This window comes from Hyaena hyaena, unplaced genomic scaffold, assembly GCF_003009895.1.
Source record: "Hyaena hyaena isolate Hyena2069 unplaced genomic scaffold, ASM300989v1 scaffold_30, whole genome shotgun sequence".
NCBI classification, from domain to species: Eukaryota; Metazoa; Chordata; class Mammalia; order Carnivora; family Hyaenidae; genus Hyaena; species Hyaena hyaena.
In genome coordinates, this window is record NW_024080662.1 from 4,921,757 (window position 1) to 4,943,840 (window position 22,084).

At 43.1% G+C, this 22,084-nt stretch overlaps 1 protein-coding gene across 3 annotated transcripts; it reads right to left on the reverse strand.

Moving 5' to 3' along the window:
- Nucleotides 1–2,028: 2,028 nt before the first annotated feature.
- Nucleotides 2,029–14,023, reverse strand: ZNF502 (zinc finger protein 502). 3 transcript variants are annotated; one of them, XM_039228266.1, is made up of 4 exons: nt 13,936–14,023; nt 6,831–6,976; nt 6,060–6,173; nt 2,029–5,296 (listed from the first exon to the last, which is right to left on the reverse strand). In XM_039228266.1, exons 3-4 carry the CDS (start codon nt 6,112–6,114, stop codon nt 3,723–3,725), a joined length of 1,629 nt encoding a protein of 542 aa, XP_039084197.1. In that variant the 5' UTR covers nt 6,115–6,173; nt 6,831–6,976; nt 13,936–14,023; the 3' UTR covers nt 2,029–3,722. The 3 variants fall into 3 exon arrangements, with proteins under 3 accessions (XP_039084197.1, XP_039084200.1, XP_039084198.1); XM_039228269.1 differs by lacking the exon at nt 13,936–14,023 and adding an exon at nt 13,693–13,727; XM_039228267.1 differs by lacking the exon at nt 6,831–6,976.
- Nucleotides 14,024–22,084: the final 8,061 nt, after the last annotated feature.

Genomic DNA, 22,084 nt, shown 5'->3' on the forward strand with positions numbered 1-22,084 from the left:
CATGATCTGGCGGTTCATGGGTTCAAGCCCCACATTGGACTCTGCTGGCCGTGCAGAGCCTGCTTGGGATCCTCTCTCTGTCCCTCCCCCACTTGTGCTGTCTCTCAAAATAAATAAATAAACTTTAAGAAATAAATATAATCTTCAAGTGAGCTCCTCCCACCCTCACAAGCAGGGCAAGATTGGAGCCCTAAGCGGTCAACTCTATAATAAACACAACTAAAGAGGCATCATGGAACAGAGGTATGACCAATAAAGAGAAATCTGAAGGAAAAGCGAGAAAGGATACGGGAGTTTTCACATTGACACTTACTAGCTGCGTGACCTTGGGCAAGTCCAACCACCTGCATTCTCTACTGTTTTGAGGATGTGATGTGGCCTCATCCCATGTCCTTCTGAAATCACAAATTAAATTTCAGCACGCTGACAATAAGCAACACATTCCAGCTCTTTATCGTCCTGAGCCAAGGAAAGCCATGAGCTCAGGAGGTGCTTCCACAGTTGGGATTACTACTAAGCTCAATCACTCTCCTGCCAGGCCAGCATCACTTTGCAGCTCCTGCTTATTTCATGGAGCTCCTGCTTATTTCAAGTGGCTGTGCTTCTTCAGCTGCAAGCATTTGCCTCTTCCTGGTGACCCTGACATCAACACGATGTCTGAAAGTACTTTGTTAAACTGTGATGGGACATGTAAATGGCTAATTTGTAACAAAACAAGTGGGGTTTTTTGCTACCAAATATTATTTTCTCTTAAGGGACCCTCTGCTTAATACAACCACATAATCTGTATCTTGGGGAAAGGTTTGGAATTCTCCCACCTCGTGGACACACTGGTATACTTACCACACCTCCCTTCTGCTGGTAACTGTGGACCTAAGTTATAGCCTGCAGGTAGCCCCAGAGAAATGTCTGACTCAATATTTTAGTTGAGCTCAACAAATATTTACTGAACACATTCTTAAGTTCCAGGGACTGTGGATACAAACATGAATAAATATCACAGGGCCCCAGCTTTGCCACAGCTGACAGTTCAGTGGGAAGAGAAAGATCTGTAAACAAGCTATTACAATGTAACAGGATAAATAAAATGAAGGTACAAAATACAGAAATAAAAGGTATGTGAGGTCAGATGCAGCTTCAAAGGAGATGCTGCATGAGCACATTCAGAAGTGACAAATGGCAGCTTCCCAGGCAAGAAGGACGGAAATTGAGGCAATAGGAACAGGATGTGCAAAAGGTGCCGAAGTTGAGTCCAGCAGTGACATGGAATCACAGAATTTGCCGCTTGGAACAGCATGTGATGCAGGGAGTGGCACCTGAGAATGATGATGTAGGCATGGGCCAGTGGAGGAGCCTTACATGCCTAGTAAGGGGCTAGAATATTCTGAAATAACAGCAGAGTTGCCAGCTGTGTCTTTCGGAGACCATCAGGAAGAAATGTGAAAAACAGCCTAGTGGGTAACTGGAAGACTGACTGGGAAAATAGAAGGAAAGTGGTCTAGGAAATAACATGGGAGTGGACTAAAGCAGCAGCAATGGAAATGGCTTCGAGATTTAGGAGATGTAAGCAGGATACAGTGGTTGCTTGGAGACGAAGACGGAGCACAAGATTGACTGACGGGGCGATTCCAAGATCTGGGGCCAAGCTAGAGTAAGTAGGCACATGGTCGGCCAGCAAATGAGACAAAACCGGGAGCAAATGCGTGCAGGTGTGAGAATATGGGATAAGGAGAATAGAAAGATGACAAGTTCCTTTCCTTCCTGTTTTCCCAGGAAGTGAAAACGGTACCAAAAAGTGGTACCATTAAAAAAAGAGTTGTGTCTATTCTAATTTGGAAAATCTTTCGAACAAGAACTTGGAGATATTTCATCCTTAGATTTCCCATTTCTTCCTTAAGAAAACTCTTCCAAATCTCTCTAATCTCAACTCAAAGCTCCAAAGATAGTAATGTATAAATATTACTCTAAACACTACATAACCCAGGAAGTTGCTAAAGCTTCTGGTGGGCAAAAGTTGATTGAAATATATTAATTCAACAAATATTTATTGAACATATACTATGTGCCAGCAATGAATTCTATAGTGTTATTTTCATTTATAAAGTACAAGTACATCAATATTTCCTTTCAATAATATAATTTTTCATGAACATAAAGTTTTAACAGGGTTATTTTTGTCCATAAAGTATTGATTTACTCGATTATTAATTGCCCTGTGGCAGGTTTTGAATATAATGTTTACAGCTAGAGAGGAAGACAGTGATATTTCTGCCACATTCCTATCAATGGTAATTAATAGCTCAAACCACTACTTACAAGGCAGTTGCTCTGGAAAAAAAGAATTAATACTGAGTTCTAAGTAACCAACCATTCCAGAAACAACTGACTTTGTTTTTAATAGTCATTATTTTTAAAACTAGTATAAACTTCAGAGGACAGAAAGTATTCCAAATACCAGTCAAAGGCTATCCTTACCTCATCTCTCAGAGCTCAAGCTCTGGGTAGCAATTAAGATCATGAAAGGGAGTAAGGAAATAAAGGAGGAAAAAAAGTCTTTTAAAAGAATAAAATACTGTCATAGTCAGTGGCTAACTGTACTGTCTCAATATTCAAGGATTTGAAAAAGAGGTGATTATCTCTAGAACCCTTTCCAAATTGTTCCCATGACGGTGTTTCCCTAACTACACCTAACCTGCAGGGAAAGGTAAAATATCCAAGAATAAGACAGTCCCAATAAAAACGGAAACATTTGAAACCTAACTAATCTGTTTATAGCCACAAATGGCATAATTAAATGAAACCTAGCCCTCCCCACTACAATGACTGACATTCTCTTCAGGACTGGTCCAGCAGCCCTGAATCCAGCCAACCTAAAAGGCCGTCTTCATCACTAATGGTTTCTCCTGCCTAAATGTCCATTGACAGCCGTTTGGATGTTGTCCCTCAGCACCAGCAGCCTACCACATGCGATTTCCCTCCTGGGTAAGTCAATGCTCCTCTTCCTGGACCTCTGAGCAGATCTGACTCCCTTTCCACAAACTGGCTTCACTCAAGTTTCTCTTGACCTCCTACTTCCATTTTAGCCCCAAATTGCCTTCCAGCTTGAAAGGATCAGGAAAGATCTCCCTCACCCTGATAAAAACCTTCTTCACGAACATATCTGTAGACATAAGCCCAGTTCTTGCCACGTACCCCCTTATTTGTTGAGTGAATGAATAAGGAGTCTTTGTTTTCCCTTATTTCTGCCTCGCCTTCATGAGACTACGTCTACAGATGGCATTTTCAGAGCAGCCTCAGACACCTCAAGGCCACGGAGCACTACCTCAGAACTCTTGCCACTTTCACACTGAACGTTTGGAAAAGCACCTCAGCCTACTGGCCAGAGGACACGGGTCACAAGCTGGGGAGGTGGGGGCAGGAGTGCAGTAAGGGAAACACAAGTGCCAACTTAACAGATGGCACCTCAAGATATGACGGTCACAAGGAGGAAGAGTGGCAAGCAGCAAGGATTTATCTGAAAAGCAGGAACTTTCTTTCTACCCTGAATTCCCAGATGCCCGGCTGAATGCTCTGCATTCTCCAAGCTCCCGCCTCCATAACTAGAAATAATCTTCTGAGTGTAACAGTCAGTGCTCCCTCCAGGAAACGTACCTGCCTCTCTGCCCCCAGCCAGATTCCTAGTCACTCTTTCTAGAGAAGCTGTCATAACCTGAACGCCTGGGTTATTCACCGCTGTGAAGTTTCTGATGTCTGAAAAGGACTGAACTATGTCTGAAGAATTTTCCACATTCAATGCATTCATAGGGCTTCTCACCAGTGTGAATTCTGTAGTGTTCACTAAGGTGTGCATACTTGCGGAAAGTTTTCTCGCACTCGCTACATTTATAGAGCTTCTCACCAGTGTGCATTCTATGATGTTCAGTAAGAGATGAGCTATGAGCAAAGGCTTTCCCACATTCTTTACACTTATAGGGCTTCTCTCCAGTATGAATTCTCATATGCTGAGTGAGGCAGGTATTCTGATTAAAGCCCTTCCCACATTCATTGCATTTATAGGGTTTTTCTCCAGTGTGACTTCTCTGATGCCGAATGAGGCAAATGCTCTGAATGAAGGCTTTACCACATTCACTGCATTTGTAAGGTCTCTCCCCTGTATGAATTCTCTGATGTTTAGCGAGTGGGGTGCTCTGAGTAAAAGCTTTGCCACATTCCTTACATTTATAGGGTTTTTCTCCAGTATGAATTCGCTGGTGTTTAATAAGGGAGGGGCTCTGACAAAAGGCTTTGCCACATTCCTTACATTTATAGGGTTTCTCTCCAGTATGAATTCTCTGATGCTGAGAGAGGTTTGCCTTTGTTTGGAAAGTCTTCCCACATTCGTCACATTTATGGGGTTTCTCCCCAGTGTGAATTCTCTGATGTTGTGTAAGGTTTGAGTGTTTACGGAAAGAAGAGCCACATTCATTGCATAAATAAGGTTTCTCACCAGTGTGTATCCTCTGATGATGAATGAGGTGTGTGTTCTGATTGAATGCCTTCCCGCATCGATTACACTTGTAAGGTTTCTCTCCAGTGTGAATTCGCTGATGTTCAGTGAGATGGGAATGATTGCGGAAGGAATTCCCACATTCGTTACACTTATAAGGCTTCTCTCCAGTATGGATTCTTTGATGTTGAGTAAGAAATGATCGACACCGAAAGGTTTTCCCACACAGCTCACATCCATATGGTTTTACTCCGGTGTGAATTCTTTGATGTTGAACAAGGAAGGAGCTACGACTGAAGGCTTTCCCACATTCCTCGCATGCATAGGGTCTCTCTCCAGTATGAGTCCTCTGATGATGGGTAAGGGATGAGCTCTGAGTAAAAGTTTTTCCACATTCATTACATTCCCAAGACTTTTTCTGCGGAGAGAGGGTTGGACATTTACTCTGGTCTGAAATCTCACTGGTGTGTATGCTACTTGTCTCCCACTGATGTAGGCCCTCTTGTGTAGAAACCCTGAGATGTGTAACAAAGCTTGAGGTCAAAAGCAAGCTTCTCTCAAAATTATATTCTTGGCTAATCATTTCAGGAGATACTTCCTTGCGGATAAAAGTTATTCCCCCCAAACCTCCTTCTTTGAAAAGACGTGGTCCTGGAAGCTCTCCGGAAGGGTTTTCCTTCACGCTCCCACATGCATATTTTTCTTCAAATGTAGTATCCTGGTATGTATCCTCTCGCAGGCTCTTTGCTACTACCCCTGGTGAATCAGTTTCAGAGACATCCTGCTCTGGAACAGACTTGCTCATCAGATCTGAAAGAAGACATTAGAGTGAATATCTCTTGTGCAGGGCGGAGGGGGGAAGGGAAGCCCCTGAAGTTAGAGGGGTCTTGTTCTTTTTTTTTTTTTTTTTTTAATATTTTTATTTATTTCTAGGAGAGAGAGAGAGAGAGACAGTGTGAGCAGGGGAGGGTCAGAGAGAGAGGGAGTCACAGACTGAAACAGGCTCCAGGCTCTGAGCTGGCAGTCAGCACAGAGCCCGACACGGGGCCCGAACCCATGAACCGCAAGATCATGACCTAAGCGAAAGTCGGACACTTAACCAACTAAGCCACCCAGGCGCCCCAGAGGGGCCTTGTTCTGACATGTCTCAGCAATGGCATAGAAGTAAGGACTGATAAAAGCAAGTAGGGCAAGTCATTCAATTCTAAGTGGTGCAAGAGATTGGTGTTAGGGTACGGGGATCACCATTAATAAGGAACCCCAAGAAACAGGAAGTGAGAGAACCAGAGACAACAGAAATGCGGGGAAAATGACGAATGATACCAAGCTAAGATCAGGGCACGGTTTGTATTCAGAGTGGACCGTGGGCAAGTGTCCAAGCGCGTACTGGAAAGGAGACAAAATGAGTACTGGGGGAAAGTTGGCCCCAGGAGATGCTCACCCACATCTTCCCCCAGTGGCCCCCAACATCCCTCTAGGACAGGGTAATTTTCCTTCCTGAGTTTCAGTCAGTTTCTCTTGCACAATTTCCAAAGCCCCAGTTTCTCCCCCTGGTTCTCCCTTGCTCACTCACCTGGACAAACCTCTCTTCCGAGCTCTGGCTCTTCAGCTCCTTGCATGTTCAACATCCACAAATCTTCTCTTTGCTTTGACTGGAAAACACTTCAGAGTTGGAAAACTGGGAGCCCTGCTCATAGGGGAAAAAAGGTGGGGGAGGGGATATCACTGTCCCAGTAAACAGGAAAATGATAAAGAACTATTGCCTAGGAATGTCATCTAATAATTGACACAAAACGTCTAGATCGCACAGTGACTGCATCAGCACAAATGGCCTCAGGCTTGCAGCCTTCCAGCTTCACAAATTCCATTTGTCAGCTCTGTGAAAAGTGACAGCCAGACGGACACATTAGCAAACACTCAAGCGTTGGGTGAATAAATCAGAATGTTATTTACAATGACAAAAATACCTATGAAGTGGATATAAGTATTCATGTCAATAGGTGCACTCTGTCTTTATACAACAATCTGTATGAAAAGTCCAAACAGGGGCACCTGGGTGGCTCAGTCGGTTGAGTGTCCAGCTTCAGCTCAGGTCATGATCTCGTGGTTCGCGGGTTCGAGCCCCACATCAGGCTCTGTGCTGACATCTAACTAAGAGCCTGAAGCCTGTTTCAGATTCTGTGTCTCCCTCTCTCTCTGACCCTCCCCTGCTCACGCTGTCTCTCTCTCTCTCTCTCAGAAATAAATAAAAAACATTTTAAAAAAAGAAAAGTCCAAATAATTAAAAGGTGCACAGGGAAATGGTCTCATAATAAAGCTAATGCTTTAAGTCTGATCCACTCATCACCACTATATGCTATGGAGCTGGAGAGTAGTGAGGGAACTCTCTCTGTCCGTACAACGTAGAGGTATACCAATTGCCCTTTCTTCCAGATGTCACATCAACTGCACAGTTTCTCTTCTGGCACAGCTCAACATTAAGAGAGTAGGCTGCAGTTGAAAAAATAAAAATTTCATTTAAGTTGTGAAATAATCTTTGACTTACAAAAAATTTGCAAAAATAGTACAGAGAGTTTCTCATGTTTGTAATATTGGATCACAACTGTTCATCCAAAAATGTCTCTCCATCTAACCCTGAAGTGAAAAGTAGAATCCACAGCATTATTGGAAGGAAAAAGGAAGTCAGAGAGATGATTTTTACCGTAACCAAGTACTCAAAATGCATGTATGAATGGCACGAGTCTACTGAAATACATAAGGCTGGTACTGTGGTATTCACATCAAAGTCTGTGCCTCTGTGTTAAATTGTAAAGGTTTAAGAGGATCCTATCTGGGATTTCCAGATCCCATTCTAGAAGAGGGGCATAGAAAGAACTCACAACACAATCCTACAGAAGACCATGAAGTAGAGTGGGGTTTCAGTATAATCAGAGTTAAACAGTGAAGAAAAAGTCAGACATGCCCCCACCTGCCCAGAACTTACATTTCAGCTGCACAAAGACATTAAAGTGTAATTACAATTATGGGAATTACAAAAATAGAAATATGAGATGCTGGAATGTAGAGCAAAGGGGCCCTGATGTAGTCTTGGAAAGAAAGCCGCCCTGAAAAAGAGACCAATAGGAATGAGACAGGTGAGGGCAGAAAAGAATATACCAGAGATATGAAACGGTACACAAATGGAATTGTGCTCACAAATCTGGAAAAATGAAAAAGAGATCCAGTAAGATAAAGTATTAAGCACAAAAATAAAATATGAAGCCCAAGGCTAGCAAAAGCTAGATCAAATACAACCCTGCAAACCATTTTAGGGAATTTACCTTAAAGTGAGTAGAAAGCCACCAAAGGAATATGAAATGGTTTGGGGGCAAAAAGTGACATGGGTATATCTGCTGTTTAAACAAAAAACACATCCTTGGACAACACCTGGGTGACTCAGTTAAGTGTCTGAGTTCAGTTTGGGTCACAATCTCACAGTATGTGAGTTCGAGCCCCTCATTGGGCTCTGTGCTGACCGCTCAGAGCCTGGAGCCTGCTTCGGAATCTGTGACTCCCTCTCTGCCCCTCCCCAGCTCACGCTCTGTCTCTCGGTGTCTCTCAAAAAACAAACATAAATTTTTAAGGAAAAAAAAAAAAGCCTGGCAAAGGTATGGGGAAAGAGAGCTTCTCATACACCAGCAATGGGAATGTAAACTGGTACCATCCTTCTAGAGGTACTTATGCAATATATATTAGGCCTCGAAGTTGTAGGCTAACTTGCAGCTGGAATACTGGGATCAATATTTGGGGATATAGGAAATCAGAAAAGAATATTCACTAAGTACATACAACACCTACAATCTATCTGAGAAGGTCCTTAAAGTCCTCAGTATGACTACAGAACGCCTGTATTCTTCAACCGAGTAATTACACTATTAGACCTTTCTCAGGGTGCCTCCATGGTTCAGTCTGTTAAGCAGCCAACTTTGGCTCAGGTCATGAACTTGTGGTTTGTGAGTTCGAGGCCCGCCTCCGGCTCTGTGCTGACAGCTCAGAGCCTGGAGCCTGCCTCAGATTCTGTGTCTCCCTCTCTCTCTGTTCCTCCCCAGCTTGTACTCTGTCTTTCTCTCTCTCTCAAAAATAAATAAAGATTAAAAAAAAAAAAAAAACCTTTTGGGGCGCCTGGGTGGCTCAGTTGGTTGTGCGTCTGACTTTGGCTCAGGTCATGATCCCGCGATTCGTGGGTTCGAGCCCCGCATTGGGCTCTGTGCTGACAGCTAGCTCAGAGCCTGGAGCCTGCTTCGGATTCTGTGTCTCCCTCTCTCTCTGACCCTTCCCTGCTCACGCTGCCTCTCTCTCTCAGAAATAAATAAAACATTAAAAAAATTTTTTTAAAAAAAACTTTCTCAGAAAGAAGAAACTTCTCAAAGAAGAAAAAAGCTGTATTCTTTGTTACCTGTAAACAAAAAAATACTCTGCAATGTTGTTGGAAAACACAACCTTTCTACTCAAGGACACTGATGCTTAGCAAATCATGGTACTTCCACGGGGTGGCAATTATACACATATTAAAATAATGTAAAATGAAAATATGTGATCATTTGGAAAAGTATGCTCTATATAAACAAAAACATGCAAGATATTAAATTTCCAAGTATATCATATATATATTAAAATGTACATATGAATAAAATCAAGGAAAATTAATCATCAATCACTATGGTGATATGGTATATTACCAATGATTTTCTCTTCTACTTCCCAAATTTCTTCTGTTATCTATATTTTGCTTTCTTTTTTAAAAAACTAACTTAAATCTCTAAGAATATGTATCAAATTGTTAATCATGATCATCTCTGAAGAACAGGATTCTGGTAAACTTTTGTCTTAAGGCCTATATTTGTATAATGCTTTAAAGTTTTTCTGTAGGAATAAACAGTTTCTATAATCAGAGAAAAAAGGGAAACATGTAATCCAGAGATGGTCACAGAAATTTATGTACAAAGATCACACTGTTAATATAACTGTAAAACAACAGGCAAATAAACACTGATGGCATATGGATATGATAGATTTTGTAACTGTTAAAAATCATATTTCCAAAGAATATTCATGAGAAAATACAATATGTTAAAACAGGAGAGCACAAAACCAAACATTGAAAACACAAGAAACAAATGTTGAAGACAATGTGGAGAAAAAGCAACCCTCGTGCACTGTTGGTGGGAATGCAAACAGGTGCAGCCACTGTGGGAAATGGTATGGAGGTTCCTCAAAGAGTTAAAAATAGAAGGTGCCTAAGTGTCCATCAATAGATGAATGGATAAAGGCATAGTATATGTACACAACACAATATTAGTCAGCCATAAAAAAGAATAAAATCTTGCCATTTGCAACAACATAGAGCTAGACAGTATGTTCAGTTTAATAAATCAGAGAAAGACAAATACTGTATGATTTCACTCACATGGAATTTAAGAACCAAAACAAATGAGGGGCATCTGGGTGGCTCAGTTGGTTGAGCACCCAACTCTTGATTTCGGCTCAGGTCATGATCTCACAGTTTGCAGGATCAACCCTGCATCAGGGTCTGTGCTGACAGTGCAGAGCCTGCTTTAGAATCTCTTTCTCTCTCTGCCTCTCTCCCTCTCTCTTAAAAATAAATAAATCAACATTAAAAACAAAACAAATGAGCAAAGAGAGAGAGAGGTAAACAAGAAAAAGACTCTTAAGTACAGAGAATAAACTGATGGTTCCCTGAGGGGTGATGGGAGGGGATGGGTGAACTAGGTGATAGGGATTAAAGTGTACACATATCAGGGTGCCTGGGTGGCTCAGCCAGTTAATCGTGCAACTTTGGCTCAGATCATGATCTCACAGTTAGTGGATTTGAGATCCACGTCAGGATCTGGGTTGACAGCTCAGAGCCTGGAGCCTGCTTCGGATTCTGTGTCTGTCGCTCTCTGCCCCTCCCCTACTCATGCTCTGTCTCTGTCTCTCAAAAAATATACATTAAATTTTTTTTTAATTTTAAAAAAGGAACAAGAGAAAATTACATAAATCTGACTTTAGAAAAATTATCTAAATGCTTGCTTAATGCTGATGTATTCACTCTGCTAGTCTCTTAGGTGTCATGAAGTCATGGGGCTTGTTTGCGTTGTTCACTACAAATATCCTAAATGCTTATCACAGTGTCTGGTTCTCAATGATTCCAGAGGAAGACTGATTCTCAGCAGTTACTGCTCTGGAATAGGGTGAGGGCAGAGAAGCAGAATCTGGCAACTTTGTAAACTTTTGTGTATGGGTGCTGGAGAACCTTTTAGTGAATGAATCTGCAAGGAAACACAGCATCTAATTCTCAGGGTTCCTGCCTTAGCTCATGAATGAAACTGATAATCTCAATCTAAAACTTCAAAGGTATACCTTTTAACTTTGCTACAGTAATGGCTCACGGACATATTAACAGCTCTCAAAAACCTGGACCTCACTAATTGGAACAATCAGTCTTGATAAATAGACGTAATGGTTGTTAATATAAGAACCATACTCTGGAAGAACAGATCTTTTTTTTTAATGTTTTATTTATTTTTGAGAGAGAGAGAAAGAGACAGCGAGAGTAGGGGAGGGTCAGAGAGAGAGGGAGACACAGAATCCGAAGACAGACTCCAGGCTCTGAGCTAGCTGTCAGCACAGAGCCCGACACAGGGCCCGAACCCACGAACCACAGTATCATGACCTGAGCCGAAGCTGGACACTCAACCGACTGAGCCACCCAGGTGCCCCCTGGAAGAACAGATCTTAAACAGATCAATTTGGGGGGCACTTGAGTGGCTCGGTTGGTTAAGCATCCAACTTCAGTTCAGGTCATAATCTCATGGTTTGTGGGTTTGGGCCCTGAGTCAAACTCTTGTGCTGACAGCTCAGAGCTGGGAGCCTGCTTCGGATTCTGTGTCTCCCTCTCTCTCTACCCCTTCCCCACTTGTGCTCTGTTTCTCTCTCAAAAATAAATAAGCATTAAAAAAATGTTTTTAAACCAGAATACAAAACACTAAAATAAAAAATATGCATACATATACCAGCACGAAGTAACCGTTCAATAAACAGAAACTATTATTAACACACAGGTATATATAAAACACAAAGATCAGAAGAAAATCCACCAAAATGTTAACACACTGATCCCTAGGTCATTTAATGGGTTACTTTCTTTGTCCTTTATGCTCTTCTATATAGTTTACTTTCCCTACAACAAGCATGAATTATTTTTATAGTCAGGGAAATAATCATGTAAAAAAAATGATAGTTCCTGCTCACGGGCTTCACAGCCAAAACTCCAGAAACGAAAGCAACAACGTCATCAAAATGCCACATCCAATGAGTATGGTATTGGCCTCTCATTCAGAGAAAGATTAAAGTGAACTGATGTGAGAATCAGGAAGCTACTGTCACAGCCCATGTGAATGGGCCTATATGACTAGCTATTTATCTGAAAAAACTAACAAATTAGATAATATCCATGGGTCCGTTCAGCTTTAACATTCTGTGAATCCTTAACTAAATGAGTTAATTCATACAAAACACTTATAAAGTATCTTCCACATGGCGGGCATTCCACAGGGGTCAAGCATTAGGAGAAGGGAAGATGTCTTGGTGACAACCCTCTCCTCCAAGTGTGGGTCATCTAGACCGTCAGCAGTTTGTGTCAAATCGCAAATAGTTTCTGTAAAGGGCTAGAAAGTAAATATTTTAGGCTTCATGAGCTATATGGTCTCTCTCTGTCATGACTATTCAACTTTTCCTTTTGTAGTCTCAAAAAAGGAAGTAGACAATATGGAAACAAATGAAGTTGGCTGTGTTTCAGTAAGACTTTTTTTTTTTTAAGTTTTTTAATGTTTTATTTATTTCTGAGAGAGAGAGAGAGAGCGTGAGCAGGGGAGGGTCAGAGAGAGGGGGTGATACAGAATCTGAAGCAGGCTTCAGGCTCTGAGCTAGCTGCAAGCACAGAGCCCGACACGGGGCTCGAACCCACGAAACATGTGATCATGACCTGAGCTGAAGTCAGACACCTAACCGACTGAGCCACCCAGGCGGCCCCCCCCCCTTTTTTTTTTTAATAAAATCAGGTGATAGATCAAATTTGGCTTATGGGCCATAGTCTACTGACTCCTCATCTATAAATTCCCCATAAAGGAATGTACAAGTGTATCCACCAATGCCTGGTGTAGAACAGTGTGGTTGTCAGTGATTTTAACATGATAAAAGGATCGTTTGAATCAGGTTTGGGGGAGAGAGGGAATTATGGTGAAGGGTAAAATGAAAGAAACTTTTAATATCTTAATCCTGTTAAAAGTAATAGAGAGGTAGCCCTCTCCTCAAACCTTGTAAGCTTTCTCCTCGCTGCCACCTCCTTACCTCTCAATAATTAGTGAAAGGATTATGGGCAAGCCAGGCGGGCTTTTCCACGAATTTGAAATCACAGTTCTTTCAACAAGACCACACTCAAATGTCCTCCTCTCTGAAGCCCTTCTTGGATTTGTCGGTTGGCCAAAAGTAACCTACTCATGCGGGCTGCAAGCAGCACAGTCTAACTCTCTTCTGCACCTTGGGTCACTTAGTAGCAATGTGTCGGGGACAGTCATCTATCCCTTCCGCACCTCAGCACCCTCATTAAAAACTACAGGTAATACATTGTTGTGAATGTTACGTTAGTGTAAGTGCTTCCAACAGTGCCTGATACATGTTAAGTGCTAAATAAGTGTAGTTTAAGATACTGTCACAAAAATCTGCTAACATCTGTATCTTCCAGCATTAGACTGGACGCATGTTGGCACATTTTAGGCTCCAACTCACTCATTCTGGAGCCCCGCCCCTGAGTTCTGGATCCCATTTGGCCCGTAATGGAGAGTAAAATTTTGTAGCAAGACACTGACGTTTCCGTACGTGCTGTCACATACGTGCTGTCAACTGACTACTAGACAGTCCAACTTTATAGGTCAAGAAAGAGCCTCTGTAGCCTCAAGAATTATAACTCAGAGACTCGCGACTAGCCACCTGGTGCCCTTTACACTACTGCCGTTTCCTATTACGACAGTCCCTAAAATGTTTCTGAGCTGCAGTATTCATGGTGGGGGGGGGGGGGGTAGCTGGTACTCAGACTCAGAACTCTGAGCCCCGGGACTTGGTTTCCAAACACGGGTACGGGTCCTAGCTCTTGATCACCCACCTACCCATCACTCGGTCATCACTCATTCATCCCTTCCACCATTTTCTTAGACGTCTGCTCGGTGCTGGGCCCGGTGCGGAGGCCGCCGGGAGTTCCGGGCCGCACGCGCGGGACGCAACCTGGGGGCGTGGGGGGTGGGGCGGGGATCGGGGCCGGGGCGGGCTTTGCACACCTGCCTCCGCCCGCCGCCCCGGCCCAGGGCGCCCGGAGCCGCTCTTTTCCCCTCCCGAAGGCCCCGCCCGCTCACCGTGAGGTCCGGGGACTCCCCGCGGGCGGCAACTACTGTCCCACAGGTGAGCGCGAGCCCAGGAAACAGGTTTACCCGCCAGGCCGGAAAGGCAGCGGCGCGGCCGGTAGTGCGTCATCCGCGGCTCCTCGCCCCTTGTTTGGCGTATCCTTCTGCTGCTTCTCTAGGACGCGGGAGGAGCGTCTCGATGGAGCCCTCAGAGGCAACGATTCGGGCCTGGTTTCCCTCCAAAACACGGCCGCGTGCCTGATGTCCCAATAAAGAGTACCTCTGCTCGGAACGTAGTGACCACATCGTCCCTCAGGCGGACTGTAGATGGGGTCATTAGTGTTGGAAAGAGTGCTGGGTAGGAGTAGGAATAGGCTGTCTCACCAAGGCGCTAGATATGCTAAAAACTTAGACCCTGATTAAGATCCCTTAGTTAGAATAATAGATTCCCAGTCTAGGCCCTCACACACTGACCTGACCCAGCAATATCTCTTATTCTGCTATCATTCATATTCTCTTCTCTATCATAAATGCATTCCCATTGGCACCCTGAAATCTCTGGGCTGTCCCTGACCCTGGATCTGTTTTCTGGGATTTGCCCCTCTGGTATATTCTCCCTCCCTTCCACCTACTCTCTGCCGCATCCACCATTCAAGTTGTACTGGTTCTTCAAGACCCAGTTCAAATCTTTACTTGACCTTCACTAGTGTTTATACTCCGCTGTCACCCCTATGAGTAGTTCCAGCTCTAGCTTCCTTCCTATTTTTTTTTTTTTAATGTTTTATTTATTTCTAGGAGAGAGAGAGAGAGACAGCATGAGCAGGGGAGGGTCAGAGAGAGAGGGAGTCACAGATTGAAACAGGCTCCAGGCTCTGAGCCGGCAGTCAGCACAGAGCCCGACGCGGGGCTCGAACCCACGAACCGCGAGATCGTGACCTAAGCGAAAGTCGGACGCTTAACCGACTAAGCCACCCAGGCGCCCCTCTAGCTTCCTTCCTAAATACACACACTTGTCCACTTTCACACGTTATTAGGGAGATATAAACGGGTAACATTCCACCCATAGGCAACTATGAAGGACCCAATTCATCTCCGCAGAACCCTACCCAGTTAATGTGGAGCTGTTACTTACCATCATATCGCAGTGTTTAGCAATATCTGGCAGAGAAGGTATTCAATAAATATGTATTGAATCCATTAATCAACTACAAAAGTAAAGTTCAGATTAATTGTATTTTTGAGAAATTGAAAAATGTAAATATCATAGCTTACTGTTTTCTCAAATGATTCACTTCTGCAAGGAGAATATATGAAAAAAAAAAAGTCTACGCACCTAACAGTTTGTCTCTAGAAAAGAAAAAAATACTAGTAATTCAGCTTTTTTAGTCCAACCAGGTTGTAGGAAACATATAGTCCATGGAGGTGAATTTCCTTTCTCTGTGTGATACGGTTATTGAAAACTTGGGCATTTTGTTTGTTTTTCAGCAAAGCAGGCCAAATGAACACACTATTTAGAACACACTGTTAATGTATGTATTAATAGAAATATCACTAATAGAAATATATTTTTTTTTCATCTAAGTAAGATACCCTTACTAGTAACTCAGATCTCCCTCCCAAGAGGGCAAGACAGAATACACAGTCAGTGCTAGATTTTAGAATACTTTTTGAGACACTAAATATTAAAAGATATGGTGAGACACCTCCAATCTCAATACACAATTAAAAGATAATAACCATGGTGCGGGGAGGAAGAATTAGAGCATGGTGGTCAAAGAAAGAATTAGACATCCACAAAGATATATGTTGCTTCTCTACATGAGAGAGTAGTGCACCTAACTTTATTCCCCTCCGCAGGTTATATAAAGAAAACAGGGCACAGAGTTGTAAATTTCTCTCTGAAAAATAAATAGCTGTTATCACACACTTCTTCCCACCTCAGGGTACACGTAGCACCCAATGCACAATACTATTATTGCTTCTCTCCATTAAATATAACTGCCAATTAATCAGCTTTCCTTCTCTGCAAAGTTATATGAAATGTACAATACAGATGTGCATGTTGAGTGGTAGCTGATTTCATGAAACACACATAGCACAACATTTCGTGTTGCTTCTCTCATAGAAAAGTTGGGAATCGATGATCTACAGACCAGATCTAGCCCACTATTTGTTTTTAAAGTGGTTTTATTGGAACAAGTCATGCCTGTTCATTTACTTTTTATCTGTGGAGGCTTTTACACTACAAGGGCAGTGTCAAAAAATTGTGACAGAGACCATACGGCTTATAAAGCCTAAAATATTCGCTATCTGACCCTTACAGAAAAAGTTTGTTGACCCCCTGTTCTAGTGAAATCCATGCTTTGGTTACTCATCTGCTCTCTCAAGCAGGCTCCATGACATTCTCACTGCACAGAAATATATGTTGCCTCCTAAGAGACATCCATTTAATGGTAGCCTAGTTTTCCTTCTTCTTTTTTTTTTTTTTTTTTAATGATTTCATTTACTTTTGAGAGAGAGACAGAGACAGAGTAGGGTAGGGTCAGAGAGAGGGAAACACAGAATCTGAAGAAAGCTCCAGGCTCCCATCTGTAAGCACAGAGCCCAATGTAGGGCTCGAACTTGTGAACCACAAGATCATGACCTAAGCTGAAGTCAGACGCTCAACCAATTGAGCCACCCAGGCGCCCCTTAGTTTTCCTTCTTATACAGACGCAACATAAATCTCAATGTAGAGGGGCGCCTGGGTAGCCCAGTCCATTAAGGACTTCAGCTCAGGTCATGACCTCACAGTTTGTGGGTTCGAGCCTTGCATCAGGCTCCGTGCTGACAGCTCAGAGCCTGGAGCCTGCTTCAGATTCTGTGTCTCCCTCTCTCTCTGCCCCTCCCCTGCTCCCCTGCTCGCTTGCTCTCTCTCACTCTCTCTCTCTCAATAATATATTTTTTAAAAGAACATTTAAAAATTGAAGAAGTTTAAAAAAAGAAATTTATCCTATAGATTTATCAGTAATAGAATAACATAGGCCAAGGTTATGCCTTCCAGCATTGTTTGGAATATCAAAAGATCATTGAATATTAGTGTTTATTCCAACGTACTTGGAAAATGAATTCTAGTAAATCTATTCGGTAGATTCCCATGCAGAAAAGGGTAAGGAAATTATATACTGATAGAATGCTTAGAATGACTTATAAGACATTGTCAAATGAATAGGAACAAAATTAAAATGGTGCCTAGGAGCACCTGGGTGGTTCAGTTGGTTAAGTATCCAACTTTGGCTCAGGTCATGATTTCACAGTTTGTGGGTTCAAGTCCTGCATCATACTCTGTGCTGACAGCTTGGAGCCTGGAGCCTGCTTTGGATTCTCTGTCTCCTTTTTTTCTCTGCCCCTATCCTGCTTGCACTCTCTCAAAATAAATAAATAAATAAATAAATAAATAAATAAATAAATAAAGTTTTAAAAATAAACAAACCAAAAACACAATGCCTAGCTAGTACACTACCATTTGTACTGTTTAGAGAGAGAGAGAGAGAGAGAGAGAGAGAGAATCTCAAACAGGCTCTATGCTCAGCATGGAGCCCGACTCAGGGCTTAATTCCATGATCCTGGAATCATGACCTGAGCAATTGACTGAGCCACCAGCATTTGTGCTTTCATTTTTGTATTTTTTAATGTTTATTTCTTTTGAGGAAGAAAGAGAAGGAGGGAGGGTCAGAGAGAGAGGGAGAGAGAATCCGTCAGCCTCCCCACTGCCATGCAGAGCCCAGCTCGGGGCTCGGTCTCATAAATCATGAGATTATGACAGAGCCGAAATCAAGAGTCAGATGCTTAACCCATTGAGCCACCCAGGAGCTCCACCACCTGTACTTTTTAAATGGGAGAGGAATGAAGGAGAAATATATATATCCTATGTGTGTGTGTGTGTGTGTGCGCGCGCGCACGCATGTGCGCGTGTATTTACTTGCATATACATAAACAGCCTCAGGGGCTAACTATGAAGGGTAGGGGATCCTGGGCAAAGAAGGGAGGTGGTAAGAGGCCCATCACCATGTCTTTTTATATTTTTAGGTTCTTGAAACATGCATATATATATCAACCTCTTCAGAAATTAAATTTATTATTTTTAAAACTTCAAAGATTAAAATGCATGGGGAGTGGGCTAAATGGGTAAAGGACATTGAGGAATCTACTCCTGCAATCATTGTTGTACTCTATGCTAACTAACTTTGATGTAAATTTAAAAAATAAAATAAAATCCATAGTACTATTTCTACCAACTGAATGAATCTACCTTCCTTGGACAGGCCCTCCCTGAATTCCAGGGCTCCTGAGAGGTTTGTCTGCAGGCCTGAAGGCAGTTCCCACCTGCCCATCTCTGGTAGCATTGGAGCCTTATTTGCAGCCCAGAAGGCTAAGTCTTTGTGGCCCTGGGAAGTTTCTACTAAACAGAAAAGCATTTCAATGAAGGCAGGTCTTTTTGTTGTTGTCCTTTTTTTTTTTTAAACAAAATGTATTTCTCTCCAGGCTACATTCTGGAGTCTTAGTGCTCCTACATCAGAATGGTCAGTTCAAGTCCTCAGCAAAGGGAAGATGGTCTTCACTCTGGAATGTGCTGGTTAATTCCTACCCCTCCCAGAAAGAGACACCGTTCAAGTGAAGTTACTCCAGGCAAAAAATAAAAATCAGCTCTTTAGGGGGCAATGCGTTCCAAAAAAAAAAAAAAATCCTCCAGCCTGCCAAAATCCAAGTTTTGAGTTGCAGTATCTATTCTAAAAGCAGATTGCTTTTCTTTTATGCAAACACGTAACACGGGAGGGGGGAGCACTGTTCCATGAAGCAATGAATTCCTTCCGCCGTTTCTCTGTAGAATCGCTTTACTGCGCCACTGGATTTGATCGTTTCTTTCGTGTTCATCCCTCTCTCCCTCCGTGGCTTCTGGGTGTTGTTAGTCCTGGAACAATGTCTGCTTTGCCCCCTGTTCGTATGAAACAGATGAAAGTGAAGCTACTCCAGGGCACCCGAGGGGACATACTGTGAAAACATCTGCACTACATCATGGAGACAACTCAGCAGCAAGGCTCCTAAGAGTCGTCAGTAACTGAAGGTAGAAAGTATGTTTCCATCATGTGTCATTGCCCCCAAATCCTCAAAAGGTAGCAGAACTGAAGTAGCCGCTTGTAAGTTGTCTCCCCTTATTTCAAGAGCCTTTCTAAACAGTTGTCTGACTCTGTATCATTTACACCCAGTGTGGTGTTTCCTTTTTTTTTTTTTAATGTTTATTTTTGAGACAGAGAGCATGAACAGGGGAAGAGCAAAGAGAGAGAGAGGGAGACACAGAATTCAAAGCTCACAAATCTCTAAACTGAAAGCGTGAGCTAGAGAGGGGCAGAGAGAGAGGGAGAGAGAGCATCCCAAGCAGGCCGTGCACTATCAGTGCAGAGCCCAACATGGGGCTCGATCTCACAAACCATGAGATCATGACCTGAGCCAAAATCAAGAGTCAGTTGCTCAACTGACTGAGTCACCCAGGTACCCCTCTATAAAATCTTTTGTTAGGCTGATTTAGTTTGTGGCATCCCTCGCAAGAAGCCTAGGAAAACTAAAGGAATCAGAAAAAAAAATTTTTTTGGAGATCTTTGAAGGTAATCCATGCCTATGATGTAGAGAATTGCATGGAGGGCATCACCTAGAGCCGCTCCCACCGCTCCTCTAGGTCCCCTGTTACTTGGTAAAGAATGAATGAGGGCTTCCCAGGTGTCCAAGCGAAACAGGAGCCCAGAGAGCCAGGGGCCAGCCCCCTTAGTCAACTACCTCTCTTCTTTGGCACATCACAGAGGCCCCAACCCACCAAAACATTATTTCTTTGCTTACACTTAGGATGAACAAATGTTATAACTTCTCCAAAGGAAATAAAGTATGTGTGCTGCAGGAGAATTGTCACCTACCAAATAAGGACACACATCTCAAAGCCACATAGAGATACATATATACATATATGTCCTGCCCTATACATGGATAGGCCCCAGTTTCAGACTATAATGAACGTAACACTTAGGAACATATAAGTTTTAGAGAGCGTAAGTGAGCAAGGGGCAGAGAGAGAATCCTATGAGGTGCAGAGAGAGAGGGAGAGAGAGAGCTCAGAGCCTGGAGCAGGGCTGGAGCTCACCAAATGTCTCAAGCTCAGGAACCTGAGCTGAGATTGGATGCTTAACTGACTGAGCCACCCAGGTGCCCCATAGGAAAATATAAATTAATGTCAAAGTTCTTTATCCATTAGATTTTAGGCTTTTTTTTTTTTCATAGTTTAGGTGGATTTTTTTTTAATTTTTTTTTACAAATAGTTTATTGTCAGATTAGTTTCCACATAACACCCAGTGCTCTTCCCCACAAGTGCCCTCCTCCATGCCCATCCCCCCTCCCCCCCCAGGCTTTTTTTTTTTTTTTTAATGTTTCATTTATTTTTGAGAGAGGGAGAACATAAGCAAGGGAGGGGCAGAGAGAAAAGGGGACAGAGGATCCAAAGTGAGCTTTACACTGACAGCAGTGAGGGGTGCCTGGGTGGCTCAGTCAGTTAAGCGTCTGATTTCGGTTCAGGTCATGATCTCACAGTTTGTGGGTTCGAGCCCCCTGTTGAGCTCTGTGCTGACAGCTAGCTCAGAGCCTAGAGCCTGTTTCAGATTCTGTGTCTCCCTCTCTGACCGTCCCCTGCTCATGCTGTTTCTCTCTCTCTCTCTCTCTCTCTCTAATAAATAAAGCATTTAAAAAAATACACTGACAGCAGTGAGTAGGATGTGGGGCACAAACTCTGGAACCCTGAGATCATGACCTGAGCCAAAGTTGGACGTTCAACTGACTCAGCCACCCAGGCTTTTATTCTTACAAATGTCTGCAAGAAACAGTTTATCAGTTCATCTTAGTATATTTGGAAATAAAACCATAACATTGGCTTTTCATTTTTAAATACTGCAGTTTTCTACCTTACCAAAACAGTAGCTTTCAAACCTATGTTTAAACCATCCATCCAATGGCTTTTTAAAAGTTTATTTAGATATATTTTTTTTGAGGGGGCGCGAGGGAGAAAGAAAGAGTAGGGGAGTGGCAGAGAGAGAGAGGAAGAGAGAGAGAATCCCAAGCAGGCTCCATACTGTCAGCATGGAGCCCAACTTGGGGCTTGAACTCACAAACCATGAGATGACCTGAGCAAAAACCAAGAGTCAGGCCCTTAACTGAGCCACCCAGCCACCCCTCACCCACTGGCTTTTACCCAAAGCAGACATTTGTCTGCATCAGAGACACTCTCAGAATACCCCCTAGAGGACAGGGAGGAGTTTTGGGGAACATAGCTCTTCCTCTGTTGCCAAGCAGCGAGGGTGTTGATTTCCAAATGTTAGCATTGAGAGAGCTTAGTGGTTGGTCCTGCTCATCTGGATGCAGAAATAATTTGTGGACCATCAAAATTCTCTGGTAGGTACAGGCCCCACTTGTAAACAGTCCTAAATCCCAGTCGAGCCAAGCAATTCCCCTGCCTCACTCCTCCCACCTACCAGAAACATAGGCCCACAGGATGCCAGAAGGGTACTGGACCCACCAGGCCACTTGTCGCTCCCCACCCTTCCCCACTCCTGGGCAGACAAGTCAAGCTACTTGCATTGGTTCAAGCACCCCAGTTGCCTGGAACTCAGCCCAGAAGTTATGACTTAATTGGTCTTGTGTGCAGCCAGACATCAAAATTATTTTAAGCTCTCCAAGTGATTCTAAGGTGCAACACAGTTTGAGAACCACCTCTCCACACTGGAGCTTAGCTAATGTTCATCCCAATCTTATCTTAGCAGGTAAAGGGGTTGAAGAAGACAAGCACACAGAACAATGCAGTGCGAAAGGCACTTTACTCCTGGGTGCAAGGTCATAGGATATGTGAAGGGGGGGGGGGCAAGTCACCTGGCCTCTCCAGGCTGAGTCTCCTCATGTATAAAGTTGAAAGAGTGCATTCAATGTTAGAGGTCTGCTCCACTGCCAAGTTCTGGGCTTTACCCTAAGGCCTAGAGCCTTTTGATGATTGCTGTCACCTGCTCCAAGTCGCTCCCTTTGAAGCAGGGTTCAGCTGGCTTGTCCTGGAGATTTGAAAAATCTCTACTCTTTTCTAGGGTACAAACCTGGG